Source organism: Ursus arctos, unplaced genomic scaffold (genome assembly GCF_023065955.2).
Source record: "Ursus arctos isolate Adak ecotype North America unplaced genomic scaffold, UrsArc2.0 scaffold_2, whole genome shotgun sequence".
In the NCBI taxonomy this organism is placed as follows: domain Eukaryota; kingdom Metazoa; phylum Chordata; class Mammalia; order Carnivora; family Ursidae; genus Ursus; species Ursus arctos.
In genome coordinates this window covers 100,200,896-100,223,574 of record NW_026622874.1, presented here as the reverse complement: position 1 = coordinate 100,223,574, position 22,679 = coordinate 100,200,896, and the positions used below count along the sequence as shown (strand labels likewise).

At 38.3% G+C, this 22,679-nt stretch overlaps 1 protein-coding gene across 13 annotated transcripts in view; it reads right to left on the bottom strand.

The window, feature by feature from the left end:
* Positions 1 to 22,679, bottom strand: part of RNF216 (ring finger protein 216) — a 157,290-nt gene that overhangs the window by 112,048 nt on the left and 22,563 nt on the right. For 7 of the 13 annotated variants that reach the window (XM_044390159.3, XM_026516324.4, XM_026516327.4 and 4 more), the window contains exons 2-4: positions 15,325 to 15,460; positions 9,410 to 9,543; positions 392 to 1,249 (exon numbers count right to left, since the gene is read on the bottom strand). In XM_044390159.3, coding sequence (XP_044246094.1) covers positions 392 to 1,249; positions 9,410 to 9,543; positions 15,325 to 15,391 — 1,059 coding nt within the window. In that variant the 5' untranslated portion in view covers positions 15,392 to 15,460. Of the gene's footprint in view, positions 1 to 391; positions 1,250 to 9,409; positions 9,544 to 15,324; positions 15,461 to 19,416; positions 19,511 to 22,679 lie in introns of those variants that run through there. The other 6 variants (XM_048224787.2, XM_048224788.2, XM_026516326.4 and 3 more) reach the window with 3 other exon arrangements.

Below are 22,679 nucleotides of genomic sequence, written 5' to 3'. Positions count from 1 at the left end.
ATTTTATTTAATTGTAAGACACTTAAACAGGCACATGAAACTACATGTGGACAGTGCAGCTCCAGATAATCTTATAAACCTGCCTTATGGGTTTGAATTGGAATTAATGCAAAATCCTTTTAAAACCAGGGGGATTGCTCATATGACAGCACCAGGGTACCTATGATCTGCAGCTAAAATCCCAGAGGGCTTGCTGGGGGTTAAGGCTAGATTATGGAATCCTGATTTAACTTTCCTATCTTCAGAGTCTTTCTTCTTCTGTTCTATGTATCCAGCTATAGATCCCCTAGGAAAATAAGTGCCTCCACCCCCACCCCGCTGTGATTTTGCAGTAAAAGAAAACTCAGTACATTTAGTGTCTAATTATTCACGTAAATAAAATAAAACTTACTGTTTCTTTCACTAAAAGTGCAACGAGTTCTTGATCTACCTCAGTAGCTTCTTGCCCCCAAAGGTTTTCCAAATTGGGCTCCTGAGATCCTTGCAGTGGAAAGGCTGGCCCTGGCTCTTCATCATCTATTGCTAATTGTTGGTCTTCAAGCTCTCCTAGAGGATGGGCAGGCTGAGGAGAAGAGGGGCCTGGAATCCCATCCTGTTGGGGTTCTGGTCTTGGAAAAGCCGGCCTTGGAAAAGCCAGCCCCGGGGGTTCATGCTGATACAACAACGGGCCCAGTTCTGCTTCAGGCTGCCGCTCCTGAGGAACAACCTGGTTTGTTATCTCACGGGGCTGTTGGTTTAGGGACTGGAAGTAAGGATGGTCTAACCAGCAGTCTTCTCCGATGGCTTGATCATCTAGGATAGTAGCTGATTCTTCAAGGTTTGATAAAAGCTCGGTCTCTGAATCTTCGGATGACTGGTTCTCAGTGTCCAGAGGATCGCCTTCTGGTAAAAGAAGACCACCTTCTTCCAAGATAACGATTTTCTGCTCTGATCTCGGGTTGACGATGTCATTTGCTGCTTGGTTATGACTTGGTCCAGGTTTCGGTTCTCTTTCTGTTTGGCCACTTGGCTTCATGAATTCAGAAACTCCAGGAGGCCCAAGATCCAGAAATTCACCGTAGTCCTCCTCAGAATCATCCTGTGCCCCAGAATCAAACAATGAGCTGTTACACACTGAAAAATAGCCGTTCTTATCTGATTCAAAGGCTGCTCTAGACTTTTTAGGCCTTTCTTCTCCCAATCTTTTGAGATCTTGCCACTGGGCAGCTGGTTTGATGAGATTGGGTCGTGATGTCTGAGGTTTATTTGTCTAAGAAAAAATGAAATTTTAATAATTCAATTTCTTTCCTAGGTCTATGTCTCCTTGTGTACTTATGTTGAGCTTCGGAGACAGGACAGGAAAGAAAGACAACCCAAAACATCCTACCCCACAAAACCTATTCTTCTCAACATTTCTCTTAACATCGAAATTTGATCACAACTCTAAGAATCAAAGTAACCATTCAAAGACTGGAACCTGAGTTACAGTTTGAATTATAATTTCACCTGAGACCACTAAAAAACAACTGCATAGCAAAGAATGAAAGAACGACAAAACAGCAAAGGAATGAGGATTGTTCAAAAAACGAAAAGAATTTAAACTTCATTAGTAATTAGCAAAATGCAAATTTAAAAAAAGACCTCCGCCCCAAGACTGGCAGAATTTTTAGTTAGATAATATCAAACACTGATAAGGATGTGGGAAAACTCTCAGGCTATCATTCACTGCGGGTGAATTTAGGAGAGCAATCTGACATTACTGATTAAATTAAAAATGTATACCCTTAGGATCTATCAATGTAACCTTTTTACATCTATTCTACAAACCCTTATGTATCTAAAGGGCACATATATTACAGATATTCACTGCCACATTGCTTGTAACATAAAAAGAAAAAAATCGGAGACATTCCACAGTTTACGCCCAAGAGAGTAGTTAAAAGGTAATGCAATACAGATGCCTCTGACCTTTCTCTTCTCTGAAATCACCCCAATCCAGGGAGAAATGAGACACAGAACTGAGAATCTTTGATGAAACAAACAGATATGTGCAATCCCAAATCACAACATCTAAGAGGAGGAGCCAATAAATGCAGTGATAGAAGTACCACCACAGATTTCAGGCAAGGAAGAAAAAGCTTCAGAAAGCCAGAAAGTTTTCCAAAGATGGTGATGTGCCCTGGGGGGATAAGACCAATACCCTGTTTGGAACAAAGGGAACTACCACTCTACTTGACAGGAGTTTCAGGGGAGCTTAGACTATAAGGGGACAAACACCTCTGTGGGGGGGGGGGGGCAGGCTGTCAGTGACACAGGATGGACAGAAACTCTGAAATGGGCTTCTCTGGAACCAGCCATCTCTGCCAGGTCGTAAGAAGAGAAGGCTAAATAAATTAAGTCCATGTGCAGAACACCTCCTGCCTACACACATACCCTCTGGTAAGAGAAAACTCCTGCTAGCCAACAACGGTACCTGAGCCTTTCCCCAAAACTGCCTACAAAGAGCTGGTCCAGGAACACTTCAGCTGCATTCATAGTTGAGTAATAAAAACCAACTAGAAACTATATAAAGATACCCAACTTCTAAAAAAAGAAATGGCAGACGAATAACACAATGAGAAAATTAGTACTACACAGCGGGTAAAATAATGACAAAACAGAAACACAGACACAAAGAAGTAATAATCATTTCTTTAATATAAATGTTTTAAATCATTGTTGAGTAGAAATAAGGTAATCATCAAAAGCTGGAAGGTGAAGTGAAGAACCCAGGGGTCCAAAAATACACTTAAAGCTGATAAATCAACTGATACACGTAAGGACAGCATTTGAAACTATAAAAGCAATACAAGAAGAACTAAAAAGAATAAAACAAAGGATAAAAAGCTTTCAAAAAGAGAAAAATTAAAAAAAAAAAGTCTTCAAATTATCAGCTAGAACACGGCCCCAAAGTAAGTAAAAACAAAACCTCCAAGATGCAGGGAATATACAGTGAAAGATTATTATTTCTTAAAAAGATGTATTTATTTATTTTTGAGAGAGAGCATGTGAGCACATGAGCTGGGGGGAGAGAGGCAGAGGAAGAGGAGAGAGGGAACCTCAAGCAGACTCTCTCCTGAGTGTAGAGCCTGACACGGCTCAATCCCACAACCATGAAATCGTGACCTGAGCTGAAATCAAGAGTCGGATGCTTAAATGACTGAGCCACCCAGGTGTCTCTGAAAGATTATTTTTAAAAGCAGTAAAAATGTAAAGCAAAATAAATACTATAAGAGAACTAAAAACGAATTATAACAGTCACATTAATAAATATAAATGAGGGGCTCCTTGCTGGAGTCCGGGGAATGTACACCTCTTGATCTCGGGGTCATGAGTTTGAGCTCTACCTTGGATGTAGTGATTAAATAAATAATTTAATATAAACAAGGTCAATTCCCCTATTAAATTTAAAATTCTCTTTAAAAAGAACCCCTAAAGCAAAATCCAAACATACACTCAATCACATAACCAAGTTACTGGCACACAGTGATTCAGAAAGGACGTGGGTAAGGACACAAAAGTGGACTTCTGTTTCTAGCAATGACATGCTAGATCATTTTGAACAACCTTCTACTGAGTAAAAGCAGAAAACTTGGTCAAAATATCAAAGCAACATCCAACATCTAACTGAAGGCCTCAGAGATATAGGGGGACAGGAACCAGGAAGAAGTCGTCCAGTAAAATGAGCCCCACATTGGAGTACTTTTCTCTTATAGCTGCATTTGCTATCGCAGACCTAGCTGAAGAGGAAAGACAACACTCTGACATCATTACTGAGGAGCTACAGGCACCAAAGGTGGAATTCAGAACTCACCATCGGGAAGGGTTCTGGTAAATCTCAAGCTCAAGGCTGAACTGGAAATATGCTGGACCTCTCTGGAAATGAATCCTAGTTTGGATAGTTTAAATTCCTCCATCTGAAATTGCTCGTCCCCTAACCTTGTTTGAAAAATAAATGTGAGGGGTACCGGGGTGGCTCAGTCGGTTAAGCATGTGCCTTCGGCTCAGGTCATGATCTCTGGGTCCTGAGATGAATCCCATGTCTGGCTCCCTGCTCATTAGGGAGTCCCATGTCTGGCTCCCTGCTTCTCCCTCTCCTTCTGCTCCTCCCCCTAACATGTGCACTCTCTCTCACAAATAAATAAAATCTTAAAAAAAAAAAAAAGGAAGCAGCTTAAATAAGACATAGATACAAAATGATTGAAAATTAGGTAAGAAAACAGCAGTAATAAAGACTACAGTGAAAAGGTTTTACCAACTATGCAAGTGGAGTTCTGAAAGAGAGAGGTAAGAAGCAATATTTGAAGACCAAAATACAAATGTTCAGGAAGGACAGTGGCTTGATTTGTTTTGAAGATGTAAGCAGGATGAATTAAAAAACCCCACACAACAGAAACGTAAGTATAGCACAGGAAGACTTCAGAAATCAAATATGAGATAAGTTCTTAAAAGCACGTATTGCTTTCAAAAGAAAAAATAAGACTGACTTTTCAACACAAAAATGAAAGCCAGAAGACACTGGAATAATACGTTCCTAGTGTTAAAAGAAAAGAAATACCACATAGAATTTAACGCTCAGTGAAAAGACCAGATTTACTGTAAAGGAAATCCTAAGGAGTGTTCTTTAGGTAGAAGAAAAATAATCTGCAAGGTGCAGAAAGAGGTAAATATTTGGAGGAAGTGAAGTGGATGCTGATCATATAAAACAAAAAAGATTGTGTAGGGTTTAAAAAAAAAAAAATGTATACAGGGGCGCCTGGGTGGCACAGCGGTTAAGCGTCTGCCTTCGGCTCAGGGCGTGATCCCAGCATTCTGGGATCGAGCCCCACATCAGGCTCCTCTGCTAGGAGCCTGCTTCTTCCTCTCCCACTCCCCCTGCTTGTGTTCCCTCTCTTGCTGGCTGTCTCTATCTCTGTCAAATAAATAAATAAAATCTTAAAAAAAAAAAAAAAAAAAAGATTCTCTCTCTCTCTCCCTCTGCCCCTTCTCCCACCTCTCTCTAAAAAAAAAAAAAAAAAAAAAAATGTATACAGAATTAAAATATATTTAAAGAACAGTATTTCACTTGGGAGGTGAATAAACAGAATTATAAAGTGTTCTAAAGTCTTTCTCCAGGAAGAGTTTAAAGTGCTAAATTTATATTAGCACTGAGGCACCTCTGTGATGTGAGGAAGCCTGAACAAGCCCTTAAAACAGATCATATGTATTAGGCCTGACACCAAAAACAACTGACAATGAAAGAATAAACTGAATTTCACCAAAGTTTAAAACTTTTATGCCCCAAAGGACACCATCAAATAGTGAAAAGACAATTCACAGAATGAGAAAGTACCTGCAAACCAGGTATCTGATAAGGGTACACTACCCAGAATATACAAAGATTCAATAGTACAAAGACAATCCTGTTTAAAAATGGGCACACGATCTGCATAGGCATTTTTCCAAAGAAGATATGCAAATGTCCAATAAAGCACATCAAAAGAGGCTAAATATCATTAGCTGTAGGGAAATGCAAATCAAAACCATGAGATACCACTTCACATCTACAAGAATGGCTGTTAATAAAAAAGATGAAACTAACAATTGTTTGAGAGAATATGGAGAAACCAAAACCCTCATACACTGCTGGTGGAAATGTATGACAGTGCAGCTGCTGTGGGAAACAGTCTGGTAGAGTAAAACAGAGTTACCATATAATCCAGCAAGTCCGTTCCTAGGGGTATAACTGCTATGGTCTGAATGTTTGGGTCAGCCTCCCCCACCCTCATGAATGGGATTAGTGCCTTCGTAGAAGAGGCTCCAGAGAGATCCCTACCCTCTTCCACCATGTGAGGACACAAGTGAGAGGTGCTAGCTTTGAACCAGAAAGAGGGCCTTCGTCAGAACACAACCATGATGGAACCCTGATCTCGGACTTCCCAGCCTCCAGAACTGTGAGCAATAAATTTCTGTTGTTATAAGTTACCCAGGCAGCGTTATTTTGTTATAGTGGCTGGAATGGACTAAGACAATAACCAAGAGAAAAAAAAAACATACATCCACACAAAAACTGCTACATGAATGTTCACAGCAGCATTAGTCATAACAGCGAAAAAGTGGAAGAATCCCAAATGTCCATCAGCTGATGAATGGATAAACAATGTGTGATACATCCATACAATGGAATATTATTTGGCAATAAAAAGGAATGAAGTACTGATTTATGCTACATCACAGATGTAGATGTAGATCAACGTTATGTTGAATGAAAGAAGCCGGTCACTAATAAAATCACATACTGTATGATCCCATTCATACGGAATGTCCATAAGAGAGGCACATGTATACAGACAAAAGTAAATTAGTGGTTTACTAATTAGCAATTAGTAAATTAGGTTTACTAATTAGGGATTAGCAATCACTGTTAATGGGCATAATGGGTTTCCTTTTGGGATAATGAGAATGTCCTAAAATTGTGCTGATGGTTGGAAAACTCTGTAAATACATGAAAAACTACTGAACCATATACTTTTTTAAAAAAAAGTAGGCTCCACGCCCAGTGTGCACCCCAGCGTGGCGCTTGAACTCACGACCCTGAGATCAAGACCTGAGCTGAGATCAAGAGTTGGACGGTTAACCGACTGAACCACCCAGGTGCCCCAAACTGTATACTTTAGATGGATGAACTGTATGGTATGTGAATTATATCTCAAGAAAGTTGTGTTAAAAAGGGAGAGCGATCCTATGTAGAAGTCCCAAAGACAGCAATGGCTGCTGGCTTCCAGCTGCTCCGGTCCCCTGCTGCCCCAGCTCCAGCACCATCTGACAACAGTCACACAAGATGTCCCAAGCCAGAACAATCCAGCTGAGCCCTTCTTAAATTCCTGATCCACAGAAACAAATGACTGCAGCTGCTTTAAGCCATTAAGTTTTGAGGTGACAGGTTACATGGCAATGAGTAAAATAATAATATAAAAGAATGAAGAATGAATAACTCAAGAAGTCAGTAAAAGGGACCATAAATGCCAAAGAAGCATGTTAAATATGCTAAAGCAGAAGGAAAGCATTCAAGACAAAAGCAGAAACCGATTAGGAAGAAAACAAACGGGAGCACTATAACACGATTCTCAAAGTGGTTTCTTTAGTGAAGCAGGAAGAAGAGGGGAGGAAGGAAGGTAATGTTAGTCATCAAATCAGGGAAAGGGGATAAAACACAAGTACACAAAATAGAAAATGAAAATGGAGGAACCACAGACTCAGAGGACAGAGAGAAAACAACAGGTTATTTTATTTAATTTTATCAAATACATTACAAAAAAAACCTTAAAGAAATTATTTTGTAGGAAAATATCAGTGAACAGAACTGATATTAAAGTGACAGAAGGGGTGCCTGGGGTGGCTTGGTCAGTTAAGCATCCAACTCTTGGTTTCGGCTCAGGTTGTAATCTCAGGACTGTGAGACTGAGCCCTTCGTTGGGCTCCATGTTCAGCGCAGAGTCGGCTTGAGATTCTCTCTCTCTGCCCCTCCCCCACTCTCTAAAATAAATAAATCTTAAAAAGAAAAAAAAAGAAGCGACAGAAGGGGACGCCTGGGTGTCTCAGTCGGTTAAGTGTCTGACTCTTGATTTCTGCTCAGGTCCTGAGCTCACCGTTGTTGAGTTTGAGCCCTGCGTTGGGCTCCATGCTGGGTGTAAAGCTTACTTGAAAAAAAAAAAAAAAAAGAAAAGAAAAAAAAGTGACAGAAAATCTAGACATGTTAATTACCATAGAGGAAGCTGAGACAGTTTCAAAGAACTGGCCTCCAAGTAAAGCAACAGGCCAAACGCCTGTAGGGTAAATTCTACCAAATCTGTAAAGAACAGGTAACTCCAGTGTTATTTAAAATAGTAATATCAAAGCAAAGAAGAAGAAAGAAAACTTCTAAATTCTTTTGACGAAATCAGAATCAATCATGTTTATAAAAACCCTGTCAAAGACAGCACAGGCACACGCACATACACCTACAGGCCAATCTCACTCATGAGATCTATGGAGAAAACCCTAAATAAAATCTTAGCAAATGGAATCCAAGGGCATATTACCATTACATCATAATACCATTACCAAGCAGAATCGATCCAGAGAAGAACAGAATTTAAATTAATAGATCGAAGAAAAATATGATAATCTCTACACATACTGAAATGGAATTTGATAGAATTTTATATTCACTAACAAAAACTTAAAGTAGATGGCTACTTCTTTAACATACTTTAAAAAAATGGCATCTCAGAGGCTCCTGGGTGGCTCAAGTTGGTTAAGCATCTGCCTTCAGCTGAGGTCACAATCCCAGAATCTCAGGATCGAGCCTCACATCAGGATCCCTGCTTGGGGGAGTCTGATCCTCCCCCGTTTGTTCTAATAAATAAATAAAATCTTAAAAAAAAGAAAGGTATCTCAAGCAAAAAGCCACCATCTCACTTAGCGAAGAAACATTACAAGTATTCCCATTTATGTCAGTGGGTTTTTTTCTCATTCCTATTACCACTATTAAAATTTTTGAGAAGGCATTATTTAATATAATTAAACAAGATAAACACAAATATAAAAACTGGAAAGGAAGAAACTGCAAGTATCATTATCTGCAGATAGATCAGATGCCATCCCTTGAGAAGTTCATAGGGTCAACTGAAAAACAACTACAGACAATAAAGATAATGTGAAACTAATATAAAATTACTATTAAAACCAAAAGACTCCTAAATTTAAAAAAACAAAGGTTATAAGGTACAGTGGAAGAAAAGATACCACTTACAAAAGTGACAGAAAAGATAAAAAAACCGGGAAGAAACTAAACAAAAAATGTTTAACATTTATAGTTAAGAAAAATTCAAAATGCTCTCGCTGAGGGATATAAAGGAAGGCTAGACCAGATGGAAGAAAAGTTAGAGAGGGTCCAAATTATAAAAAAATTGTTCTTTAATAGTAAGATTTGTTTTGAATTAATTGATCTACCTATTGGAATCAGAAAAGCTGAGCTCAAAATTTATATAAAAAAGTAAGCACGAAAATATCCAGGATGATTCTGAAAAATGTAGAGTAAAAAGGGGAGATGACACTACCTGATATTAAGATACACAATAAGGTTGTTGTAATTGCAACATGCAGACTAGTGCATGAATAGTCAGAGCAATAGTGCAGAAGTCGAGAAACAGACCAAACCTGCGGCATCTAAAGCTCCAGGGGCATTATCAAGGTAGAAAGGGGCTGTTTTCAGAGATGCAGGACCACAGCACACACAGAGAGCCACAGTGCAACAGAAGTGGTGCTCTCAGCGTTCCTAAGAGGCCCCAAAAACCACTGCTGCAGGGCCAAAGAATCAGATCACTAACTTGCAAGAATGCCTCATCATGGTAAGTTTAAGAAAACTCACTTCTGTCAGGATGACATCATCATCTAGGTCCTCTTCGTCGTGTTGCTGAGGAGCCGGGGTGACCAGCATAGGAACCCCTTCCTCATCAGAGGAGTCAGATATGGTGATGGGTCCATCTCTGAGATTGATCCAGTCTAAAAGGAAGCAGAGAACATGGTTACCAGGAGATGAGCATGATCACATTCAGTCTTTTAATTCAATTTTGGCACGAAAAGGGTCAAGCCTAAAGCCAAGTTCATGGCTACTGGTGTGTTAGCTTAGGTAAGCTAACACCTGCACCCAAGTATTAACAGCCAGGTTTCCGTGGTGAGCCTTGGCCGTAACGCATTTTGGGGATCAACAGAGAAAATCTGATAACATTATCAACTTTTTTTATACTAGGTCTGAGAAATCTCTTGGTAAAATCTTGATTGCCAATTTTTAAAAAGTGAAATCATGGTCTCCCACCTCATCTCTATTCCTCCCAGGGAATAAAACATTGTTTTATTCAACTGATTAAACTGAAAAAACTTTCACTCAAAACTAGTAAAATTTTCATTTAACATTTAAAATACCAATTTGCTCACCTTAGACATAAACTTTAAATATAATTTACATATAGTTCAGTGTTTCAAACACCCATTTAGCATCTATGACCGTAAACAACAGAACCTTCCTAATTTCCTTTTATTTTTTAATTTTTTTTTTTTTTTAAAGATTTGAGAGAGTGTGTGTGCACGCACACGTGAGGGAGCACTTGAGCAGGAGGAGCAGAGGGAGTGGGAGAAGAGAAACAGATGCCCCGCTGAGCATGGAGCCCAATGTGGGGCTCGATCTCAGAACCCTGAGATCATAACCTGAGCCGAAATCAAGAGTCGGACGCTTAACCAACTGAGCCACCCAGGTGCCCCATCCTTTTAAGTATAACTAGAGTTAAGTTAACTATCTGGATATAGTAATTATGTTCAAAGTTTCTAACTTCTTGTATTCGTTTGAAAAAAGAGCATGTCTAATATGAATTACTGGATAACACAAACTGTTAATTTTTTCCTGCTTGGCTCATGGGAATGTTAAAGGTTAAAACAGGCAATGAAGACAAAATGCATTAAGGGTCCTAGAGAAAAGGTTAGGGGGAAAAAAACCACAATGAGAAAAGAGACATCATCAATTATAAATGTTGAAATTTCTCCATTAAAGCTCTAATATCTTTCTCAAGGCTAATGCCTCATTTATTTTTATGGCATCCAACAATTTGAAAAGCAATCTAAAGTCAATTATCTCACTTCAACCCTGTAACAGAGCTGTGGTGAGCCAGGGACAGCAGTCTGTTAAATCTAAGGTCAGACCGCCTGGGTTCAAGTCTCCGCTCCACCATATGCCAGCCACGTGATGCTATTACCTAACTCAACAAGCATCCACTTCCTCAACATTAAAAAAAGGTTAACAGTGATGGTTTGAGGGGAGAAGTCTCAAACCCACAGCCTGCAGGGGAGACAGCCAACCAGAGTTAGCTTAATTCATGTGACAGAATTCCAGATTTTCCTGAATGTTCCCAATCATTATATTCCTTTGGTCATTTCCAGGTATTAAATGGTTGTTTTTGACAATTTTGTCTAGTTTTTTTTGGAAGATCTAATTGGCTTTATTAACCAATTCATGATTTGGGCAGCACCCCATTTAGCAAGCAGAGTGGAGCTCCGGAGAGTTTTATCTAATTTTACTAGTTTTGGAGAGAATTTGCCAAGCTCAGTGAGCTATTCCAAAAAAAAACCCACCCCGTGGAGGTCCATTATGAAGAGACACTAAGGCAGAGGCACTAGACACCAGGCACAGGGTCAAGAGAGGAAAGGGGTGCCAGTGAAACAGCACAATGAACAGCTGCCTTCTGCTGCTTAGTTCCCAGAATGCTGGCAGACAGTCTCAGATTCCATAGGCAGGAAACAGTACATTCCTCTCTGGAAGAACTGGCCCAAGAAAAGAACACTTACCGACAATCTTGGGAGACCCAGTGAAAAAGCTGGCTTGAAACCTATCACCTCACAGTGGAAGCCCAACGGTTGACAAGATATTCCCCCAACACACCATATATAAATATATTAGCCTTTAAAAAATTAAAGTGGAACAAAGTCTGTGAACCAAATGTATAACTCTATGAATTAATCAAAAGGCCCATACCTGAGTGACCATCACCAAGGTCAGTCAATACAACATTTGCAGCGTATTAATAGTCTCCTAACTCCACAGACTAGTTTTGCTTGTTTTTTGAGTACACATTCATTTGTTTCTGGCATTCTTGTAAATACTAGGTCCATGTATCCATGCTGTGGCATGTGCTGTAGCTCTCTGCTGTATGTAATCCACTGTATGACTACATCACAAGTTATTTATTTTTCTGTCAATGAACATTTGGGTTGGTTCCAGTCTTGGATAACACTGTCTTGAACACATTTTTTTTTTTTTTTAAAGAGAGAGAAAGAGAACGAGGCAGAAGGAGAGGGAGAGAAAGAATCTTTTTTTTTTTTTTAAAGATTTTATTTATTTATTCAACAGAGATAGAGACAGTCAGCGAGAGAGGGAACACAAGCAGGGGGAGTGGGAGAGGAAGAAGCAGGCTCATAGCGGAGGAGCCTGATGTGGGGCTCGATCCCATAACGCCGGGATCACGCCCTGAAACGAAGGCAAACGCTTAACCGCTGTGCCACCCAGGCGCCCCGGGAGAGAAAGAATCTTAAGCAGGCTCCATGCCTAGCACGGAGCCCAAAGCGGGCTTATCCCACGACACTGAGATCATGATCTGAGCCAAAATCAAGAGTTGGATACTTAACTGATTGAGCCACCTACGTGCCCCTAATGCTGTCCTGAACATTCTTATACACGTCTCTTGGTATATTCATTAGGTTGGGTACATGCTAGAAGTGGGAGTGCTGAACCATAGGGAAAGCGTTATGTTCAATTTTAGTGGACAACGCCAAACAATTTTCCCAATTGTGCTAATACACACTCCCACCAGCAGTGTGGGGTGGGATGGTACCTGCTACTTTAAGTCCTTATTGGAACATAGCCATGCTCGTTCATTTATCTATCATCTATAGCTGCCCTCACATTACAATGGTATAGCTGAGTAACTGCCAACAGAGAGCACAAGACTTGCAAGGCAAAAATGGTGACTGACTGACTTTTGAAAGTTTGCTGAGTCCTCCTTTATTCAGTTTTCTTCAAACATGACATTAGATGCATCTCATAAGCTTCAACAGATTGTATTTTCATTATCATGCAATTCAAAGTATTTTCTGATTTCCACTGTGATTTCATCTTTGAATCATTAAGTCATTCTGAAATGCATTCCTGTGTTCCACACATACAGGGATTTTCTAATTATATTTCTGTAATTGATTTACAACTTAATTCCAACATGATCAGAGAATATAACCTATATGATTTCAATCCTCTGAAACCTGGAACTTGTTTTATGGCTCAAATATGCCCAATTTTGTTAAATACGTTGGGTGCAGTATTCCACTTATGTCTTTTATGTCAAGTTTGTTGATCGTGTTCTATAGTCATACAAATGTTGTATATGCTTCCTCTCTGTCAGTTAAAGAAACATGTTAAAATCTCGCATTATAATTGTGGATTTATCCATTTCTCCTTTTAGTTGTCAATTTTTGCTTTATATTTTGACAACATGTTACTGAGTATATAGAAGTTAGAACTGTTTATCCCCCCAGTGCACTGACCCCTTTGTCATTATAAACTCTTTATTTATTAATACTTCTAACGTGTCCACTTTATCTCATAATACACAGACATACCAGCTCTTTTTTGTGCTATTTGCATAACCTCTCTTTTTTCATTCCTGTACTTTTAACCTTTATTTATTTTACCTTCATTTTTAGCCTATTTTTACTAGGTACGGAATTCTTGCAATTAAATACTACTCAGCAATAAAAGGGATTTAATTGATACATGCAACATGGATGAATCTCAAAACATTACGTTGGGCAGAAAAATTCTGGCATAAAGAGTATACGCTGTATGATTCCATTTATATGAAACTGTAGAGTGTCAAAAAGCAGATCAGTGGTTTCCTTAGACTAGGAGTAGGGTGAGGACTGATTGCAAATGAGGCATAAAGGAACCTTTCTGGGATGACAGAAATGTTCCACATCATGAGTAGAGGGGGTGGTTATATGGGTATATTCGTTTTTCAAAGCTCATTGAACTATATGCTTAAAATGTGTGCATTTAAGTAAATTATACCTCAATAAAAATGATTTAAAAATAAAAAATCCTACAGGGGTTGGCACAATAAAATTAATATAGATCATAAAAACAAAATAACTCTGCATGCCTGATAAAAATACTCATGCTGGGTGCAAAATACACAAAACTTGTCTAACAGAAAAATATACCTCCAAAGTGAACAGTTTCCCCAAAGGAATTAGCTGTTCTGAAACTCTGCTCAAGTATATTTAAAATCCAGTTAAAAAACAACTACAACGGGGCGCCTGGGTGGCACAGTGGTTAAGCGTCTGCCTTTGGCTCAGGGCGTGATCCCAGCATTCTGGGATCGAGCCCCACATCAGGCTCCTCCGCTATGAGCCTGCTTCTTCCTCTCCCACACCCCCTGCTTGTGTTCCCTCTCTTGCTGGCTGTCTCTATCTCTGTCGAATAAATAAATAAAATCTTAAAAAAAAAAAAAAAAAACAACTACAACATTAACTTGATATATATGTTCAAAAAATTTGGAAATGATCCCATATACAAATCACAGCTAAGATTTAAAACTTTCTGAGTCACAATAAATTATGGTTCTCTTACTACCAAGTTAAACTATTAATAAAATCCTTAAAAAGTTAGTACTTCTTTTGCACTCATAATTTGCATAGTTTAAGCATTTTATTTTTCTCAATTTATTTGCTTAATAAAATGTGCTAAATTTTAAATGCTCTCTGAAAGCCAATGTATATAATTTACCCTCTGCTGGGAAAAAAAATCATCTTCATAAGCACAAAATATTATTGGGGGAAAAAGCCAAAAAAATGGTATAATTTCTTCTATGGAAATTTTTTTTTAAAAGATTTTATTTATTTGAGAGAGAGAGAGAGAGCACACACACACACATCCCCAAGTGGGGAAGGGAGGGGACAGAGAGAGAGAGGGAGAAGCATACTCCTCAATGAGCAGGGAGCCCGACTCAGGGCTTGATCCCAGCACCCGGAGACCATGACCTGAGCAGACACTTAACTGACTGAGCCACTCAGATATCCCCTTCCATGGAATTTATACTTGCAAAAAATACTTTTCCTACTCAGCAGCATGAATTTTTTCCTCTCAGCCTAAGTGTGAATGTGAATTAGGATCTGATAGGAAATTTCATATGCATTTAGGAATGTCACAGAAATGCAGGCTCCCTTCCCTTTTTGAATCAAGAACTTCCCCAAATTTCAAACACTGTACAATGAAAGAATATGTGTTCTAAAATTCCGTGTTAAGAATCTTTTGGCAAAAAATAAATTAAGCATCATATGAGGGGGTAAAAATGCTATAGCAGCACTTTCAGATCAAACAGGCCTGGAGGAGCACTCCTTTGAAGACCCGATTCCCCTTCAAAAATGGAACTGCCACAGATCCCAAACTCTCACCTCTTGAGATCCAGTGACTGCACATTCACAGCTTATTTTGGCTTGCTCATTAATAGCTTAATATTCCACTTGTGATGAAAGATTCTTAAACTTCATTCATGCCAGTACGTGTCACCACTTGACACAAAATTCTAGTCTGATGAGTCCATTACACCAGATGTTCTGAGGTCTAAAAATGCAATGTTTCTGGGTTCCACATGGTGCAAAACAGGTTCATTTCAAAGAAACTATGACTGTACCATAAAGAGAAAAAGCAATGATGAAAGGGAGAAAGTGAGAACAAACACTTACCTTGTCCCCTGTGGCAGTGAAAGTTGTTCAAGTGAATGACTTCTTCATTATTGTTTCCCTCTGCCATTTTCAAATGCAGACATACACATATGTACTTCTTAATATCTAAACATGGTGACTATCTGTTCAAAAGGGTCTGAAAAAAAAAAAAAAGAACATTAAGAAGGAAGGATTGTCAAAACCCTTCCAAATATTTGGTGAAGGTGGCATTCTAAGCTTATGGTGAAAACACCACCAAAGGGAAAAATAAAAGAATGCATAACTAAAAAGCTGATGGGGAGGGGGGAGAAGAATAATAGAAGAGGAAGAAAGGATCAAAGAACAGATGGAACGTACAAAGAAATAATAAAATACACTTAAAAACTCAATCACAGCAACCTACGGAATGGGAGAAAATATTTGCAACTCAGTATCTGGTAAGGGGTTAAAATCCAAAATATATAAACAACTCCTACAACTAAATAGCCAAAAAGCAAATAATCCAATTTTAAAATGGGCAAGGGACCTAGACAGACATTTTTCCAACAGGATATTCAAATGGACTACAGGTACATGAGAAGGTGCTCAATATCAGTAATCACCGGGGAAATGCAAATCAAAACCAAGGGCTATGGCCTCCCACTTGTTATAACAACTATCACCAAAAAGGTAATGCTGGTGAGGACATGGAGAAAAGGACTTTCCAATTGTACACTACTGGAGGGAATGTAAACTCCCTCTGTGGAAACTAGTATGGGGGTGCATCAAAAAATTAAAAATAGGGCACCTGGGTGGCTCAGTCAGTTAAGTGTCTGCCTTTGGCTCAGGTCATGATCTCAGAGTCCTGTGATCAAGTCCTGCATTGGGGGGGGGGGGGGAAATCCCTGCTCAGCAGGGAGTCTGCTTCTCCCTCTGCCTCTACCTCTCCCCCCTGCTTGTGCTCTCTCTAATGCTTTCTCTCTCAAATAAAATATTAAAAAATATATATAACAACAACAACACATAAAAAATAAATAAAACTACCATATGATCCAGCAATTCCATTTCTGGGTCTATAACTAAAGGAAAAGAAATTATTAATGTTGAAGAGGTATCTGCACTCCCATGTTTGCTGCAGCATTATTTACAATAGCCAAGACGTGGACACAGCCTAAGTGTTCATTCAGTGAATGGGTAAAGAAAATAGAAGGGCACCTGGGTGGTTCAGTCAGTTAAGTGTCCGACTCCTGGTTTCAGCTCAGGTCATGGAGCCTGCACTGGGCTCTGCACTGAGCATGGAGTCTGTTTGTCCCTCTCCCTATGCTCCTCCCCCTGCTCTCTCTTAAGTAAATGAAAGAAAGAAAAAAAAAAAAGAAATGCTAGAAAATAGACTACTACTAAGCTGTAAAAAAGAGGGAAATCCTGCCATTTGCAACATGGATGAACTATGAAGGCATTATACACTACGTGAAATGAGACAGAGAAAGACAAATATATGATCTCACACGTGGAATCCAAAAAAAAAAACCAACCCAAAACCCTCGAAGACCCAAACTTTAGAAAGTGATCACATGTGGTTACCAAAGGTAGGAGAATTGGATAAAGAGGGTCAAAAGGTACAAACTTCCAGTTATAAAATAAATAAGTAATGGGGCCATAAGGTACAACATGAGGACTACAATTAACACTGCCGTAGGGTGTATTTGAAAGTTGCTATGAGAGTAAATCCTGAAAGATCTCATCACAAGGAAAAAAAATGTTTTTCTCTTTTTTGGGAGGTTATCCATATGAGATGATGGATGTTAACTAAACTAAACTTCCTGAAGTAATCACTTTGCAATTTATATAAGTCGTTATCCCATACAACTTAAATACAATCATACTGGACATTGTATTACATAAACAGACAACATAAATGCTGTTAAGTATAAGAAAAAGCTTTGAAGTAAAAGGATGGAAAGCAATATACTGAACATCAACAACTCATAAGATACTTTATTTTTCAGTCATAAAATGTCCATCTGATTTTTAAAAATAAACTCCAATTCTATGCTGAAGCTCTCTTTTCAACTATTTAATCTTTTCCTTTTTTGGGGGGGGCAGAAGGGGTACAATAAAACCCATAAAAAAGTCTATGAATAGACTAGTATCAGACAAAATTGACATAAGTAGTATTAGAGATGAGTAGGGAGATTTCTTCCAGTTAAGAGGGTCAACTCACAGAAGATATGATAATACTAAATGTATATTAGGAATCTAATAACATAGCTTCAAAATACGTATACCTGAAACTGACAGACCTTAAAGAAGTAACACAAATCCACATTTATAGCTGGACAGAAGACCTGAATAGCACTATCAAACCACTTGACCTCAATGACATTTATGGACCACTCCACCTAACAACTGTAGAACACATACTCTTTTCAAGTATATAAGGAACATTTACAAAACGGATTGTATCCTGAGTCATAAGCGTCTCATGGGCTTGAAATCATACAGTATATTGTTAGCTAACAACAGTCAGTAAAAAAAAAGATAACCAGGAAATTTCTAAATATCGGAAATTAAGCAAACTAAACAACTCACGGGTTAAAGAAGAAATTATGATGAAAATCAGAAACTCCTGTATTTTGACTTGATGAACCAAACGCTAATCAAAACAAAATACATCAAAAGTTGTAGGCTGGAGTTAAGGCAGTATTTAGGGGGCAATTTATACATCCAAATGCTATTTTAGAGAAGAAAAAGGACCAAGAAATCAATGCTCGAAGCCTCGATCTCAAGAAGCTAGAAAAAGCACAGTAAATCAAACCAGAAAAATAGAAGGCAATCATTGCAATCATTAACAACAGAAATCAACAAAACAGATACAAACATACAGTGAACAGTCCAAACAAAAAGTTGTTTCTCTAAAAAGATTAAAAACACTGACAAATATCATAATTGATCAAGGAAAAATGGGAGAAAACACAAATAACCATTACCAGGAATGTAAAAGATTCTACAATATAAAAGGAATATTATGAATAATTTTATACCAATTAATTTGAAATTGTGAATGGACAAACTCCTTGAAATACAATTTATCACAGCTGAACAAAGAAAATTTATTTGTTCATTCATTCATTTATTTATAAATTACTTACTTAAGTAATCTCTACACCCACCGTAGGGCTCAAACTCACGACCCTGAGATCAAGAGTCACATGCTTTGTGAACTGAGCCAGCCAGGTGCCCCTGAACAAAGAAAATTTTAAATCGGAACAGAACTCTACCAAATAAGGAAACTGAATCAGTAATTAATAACTTTCCCACAAAGAATACTGTAAAAGCCCTGAAACCAGTAAAGTCTTCTAAATATCTGAGGAAGAAATGTAATTAATATTTAAAAAATTCAGAGAACAGAAAAAGAACAAACATTATTTCTGAATCATTTTATGAGGTCTGCATAATTTTGATACTAAAAGCTTGTAAGAACAGCACAAGAGAGACCAATATCTCTCAGGAACACAGACACAAAATCATAACCAAAGCAAAGTAAGTTACATAACTGGAATAAAGAAAAAACTATATAATCATTGCAGTAGGTTGGGGGGAAAAAGCATTAAAATTTTAACACCCGTTCATGATTAAAATCTCTCAGCCTATTGGTTATTAGAAAAGACTTCCTTCATCAAGTTAAAGACATTTTAAAAACACTAGAGCAAACCTCACACATAATAGTAAAACACTGAAAAGCTTTCTCCCTGAAATTGGGGAGAGTTTTCACCATTTCTTGTCTAACTGTAGTGGAGGTTGTAGCAAGTGGAGTAGGACAATAAAGAGAAATAAAATATCAAGCTGAAAGGAAGAAATTAAAGTGGCATTATCTGCAGATGATAAGATTGTATACTGATGCAAAGACAGACAGGAAAGTACAATAGAGGGCTCAGAAACAGACCCATATACATTTGGTCATCCATATAAAAACAAAGGTGCTACTGCAATGCAGTGGGAAGAATGGTCTTCCAATATACATTCCTGGGCCAAGTGGGTATCTATATAGGAAGAAAATGAGCCTTGATTCACTCCTTATACTACACATAAACATCAATTCCAGATGGATTATCAAAAGATAAACAACAAGGGCACCTGGGTGGCTCAGTTGCTTAAGTGTCCGACTCTTGATCTCGATCTTGGGGTCTTGAGTTCAAGCCCCACGTTGGTCATGGAGCCTACTTAAAAAATTTAAAAAAAATAAAATAAACCAGTAAAATACTGAAAGATAACAACAAAATTATACATATTTGTATACATGACTGTACATAGGAATACCACTGTAATGAGTAAGTGGAATGAATAACAAAGTCTCTGGATACAAGGCCAATATAAAAAAAAGGAACACCACACTACTAAGAAACAATTAGAAAATAGTATTTTGAAAGGATACTCCTTAGAGTAGCATCAAAAACTATCATATACCAAGGAATAAATGCAATGAAAGATGTGCCAGACCTCTATATAGAAACCAAAGAACTGAGAGAAACCAAAGAACACTAATGAATAGAGAGAAACATACCACATTCATGGGCTCAATTTTGTAAAGATGTCAATTCCTCCCAAATTGATCTACAGATTTAATATAGCCTTAATCAGATTTTAAAAAGTGGATATATACTAGATGATTCTAAAATCTACAGGAAAATGCAAAGAGCCAAGAATAACCAAGGCATTCATAAAGAAAAACAAAAGGTGGAAAATTTACACTATCAGAAAGCAAGTCTTATTATTACAGAGCTACAGTAATTAAGACCACATGGTATAGCAAAAGAAGAGAAAAACAGACCAAAGGAACAGAGTCCAGAAACAGATTCATTCATAACATGGATGTCTGATTTATGACAAAAGTGGCATTACAGAGCAGTAGAAAACATGTTTTTACTGTACGATGCTGTACTAGAAAGCTGTATGGGGGGGGGCAAGAAGAATGAGGAACTAGGTCTCTTTCTCATGCCTTAGACAAAAACGACTTTAAGATACCCTAAAAAAATACCTTCACAAACTTGGGGTTGGGAAAGATAGCTTAAATAGGATATAGAAAGTACTACCCATAACAGAAAAGACTGAAATATTGTACATTAAAAATAAAAACTTCTATACACAAAAGAAATTATTAAGAGTGAAAAGGCAAGCCACTGGGAGAAGGAATTTGCAATATATATAATAAAGGCTCCTATCCAACAAATATAAAGAATGCTTACATGGTAACTGAAAGACACACAAACAAACCAGACAACTTAAAGGAAGAAAAGTGGGCTAAAAGATTTGAACTCCCAATGTTGAGTACCCTGAGGAAACCCAAAAGGCCAGTTAACAAATGAAAAAGTGCCCAACATTATGAGACATCAGAGGAACGTAAAATGAAACCACAAGGAATTCTGGGAAGACAGCAGCACCATAGTTTTTGAATGTACCCAAATTCTCATCTAAAAACAAAAAAATTCCAAATTAGAAAAAAACCTAAGAAACAATCACTACAAAGTCCCAAATACGAACCCTCGAGGACAAATCATCAAGTGCCACGAGATCTCTGAAGTACCATTTGTGCCTCAGAAATCACAGGGAATCATTCAGACCTGAGAAGAGGACAACCCCCAACCAACCAACAGGTATTCACTGAAAAGCACACAGGCCAATCTGAGAAAGCTGCGAAACACCAGGAAGGGGCTTGCTCAGTTCAATAGCAGGTGAGTGCAAGGAATTCAAGTTAAGATCTGAGAATGAAGCAGTCTAGGACCCAGGAAGTTTCAAACCTGACCTAGCAAGGCGCCCTTGCAGGACAGGGCCCCACAACGGGGAGATGAAAAAGTGGGAAGAATGAAACTGAGTAAGACAGAGACAAAGACAAAGGACAGGGCGCCTGGGTGGCTCAGTCATTAAGCGTCTGCCTTCAGCTCAGGGCGTGATCCCAGAGCCCTGGGATCGAGCCCCACATCAGGCTCCTCCGCTGGGAGCCTGCTTCTTCCTCTCCCACTCCCCCTGCCTGTGTTCCCTCTCTCACCGGCTGTCTCTCTGTCAAATAAGTAAATAAAATCTTAAAAAAAAAATAAAGAAAGAAAGGAAAGAGAAGGCAGGTCTACATAACAATAGAGGACAAAGCCAGGAAATCTCAAAATGCAGCTGTCATATTTTGAACACTGCATGAAAAGGGAGTTCTGTGAAGTTAGAAAAGCTATCCTAAACTACCCTCCTTCAAAGTCCAAGAAAACTAATTTCATTAAAAATGAGCAGATTATGGCTTGCAAAGTTTCTGCTGAAAAATAAAAATAAAAATGAGTAAAGAAAAGAACTGATGTCAGAACTCCTATACAGTTATAAGAAAAAGCAGCAGCAAAACAACATCCCTAGAACAATGAAAAAAATGCCAGAAAGATTTAACAACTTAAAGGACACTAAGAAAATACTACAAGACACAAAACAACACTATAAATCAGAACTAGAAAACTCAGAAAAGGAATGAAAGATCTTAGGAAAGAAATAAAAATTTAAAAAGTTTCAGGAGTGAGGACTAAATTAGAAGGAACACAACCGTGAATACAACACAACACATACTGCTTAAGAGACCTGAAAGGTAAAAGGAGGAAAATTTTACTTTTTTATTTTTTTTATTTTTAAAGATTTTATTTATTTATTTGACAGCCAGAGAGACAGCCAGAGAGGGAACACAAGCAGGAGGAGTGGGAGAGGAAGAAGCAGGCTTCCCGGCGGAGCAGGGAGCCTGATGGGGGCTCAATCCCAGGCATGCCCTGAGCCAAAGGCAGATGCTTAACGAATGAGCCACCCAGGCGTCCCGAGGAAAATTTTAAATAGAAAAATAAAGAGATAGGGGCGCCTGGGTGGCACAGCGGTCAAGCGCCTGCCTTCGGCTCAGGGCATGATCCCGGCGTTCTGGGATCGAGCCCCACATCAGGCTCCTCTGCTATAAGCCTGCTTCTTCCTCTCCCACTCCCCCTGCTTGTGTTCCCTCTCTCGCTGGCTGTCTCTATCTCTGTCAAATAAATAAATAAAATCTTTTAAAAAAAAAGAAAAATAAAGAGATAAAGGAACAAATATTCAAGACAAAGACTGTCCAACATAACAAATAGCAGCTCTTGAATAAATTGAAAGGGAAGAGAATGCTAAAAATTGTGACAGAAAAATTTTTTTTCCTAAAATAAAAATGTTAAGACTATCTTTCAAAAAAAATGCAGTTAAGTATCTAAAAAGACAAAAAACAAAAAAACCCAAAAAAAACCAAAACAAAAACCACCCCAAATGACAACTACCAAGACACACACACTTTAAAGAAAAAAAATCCTTTTAGGACCTGGGCCTGAGACACTGAAAAGAAAGAAAATTAGATTATTAACAGACTT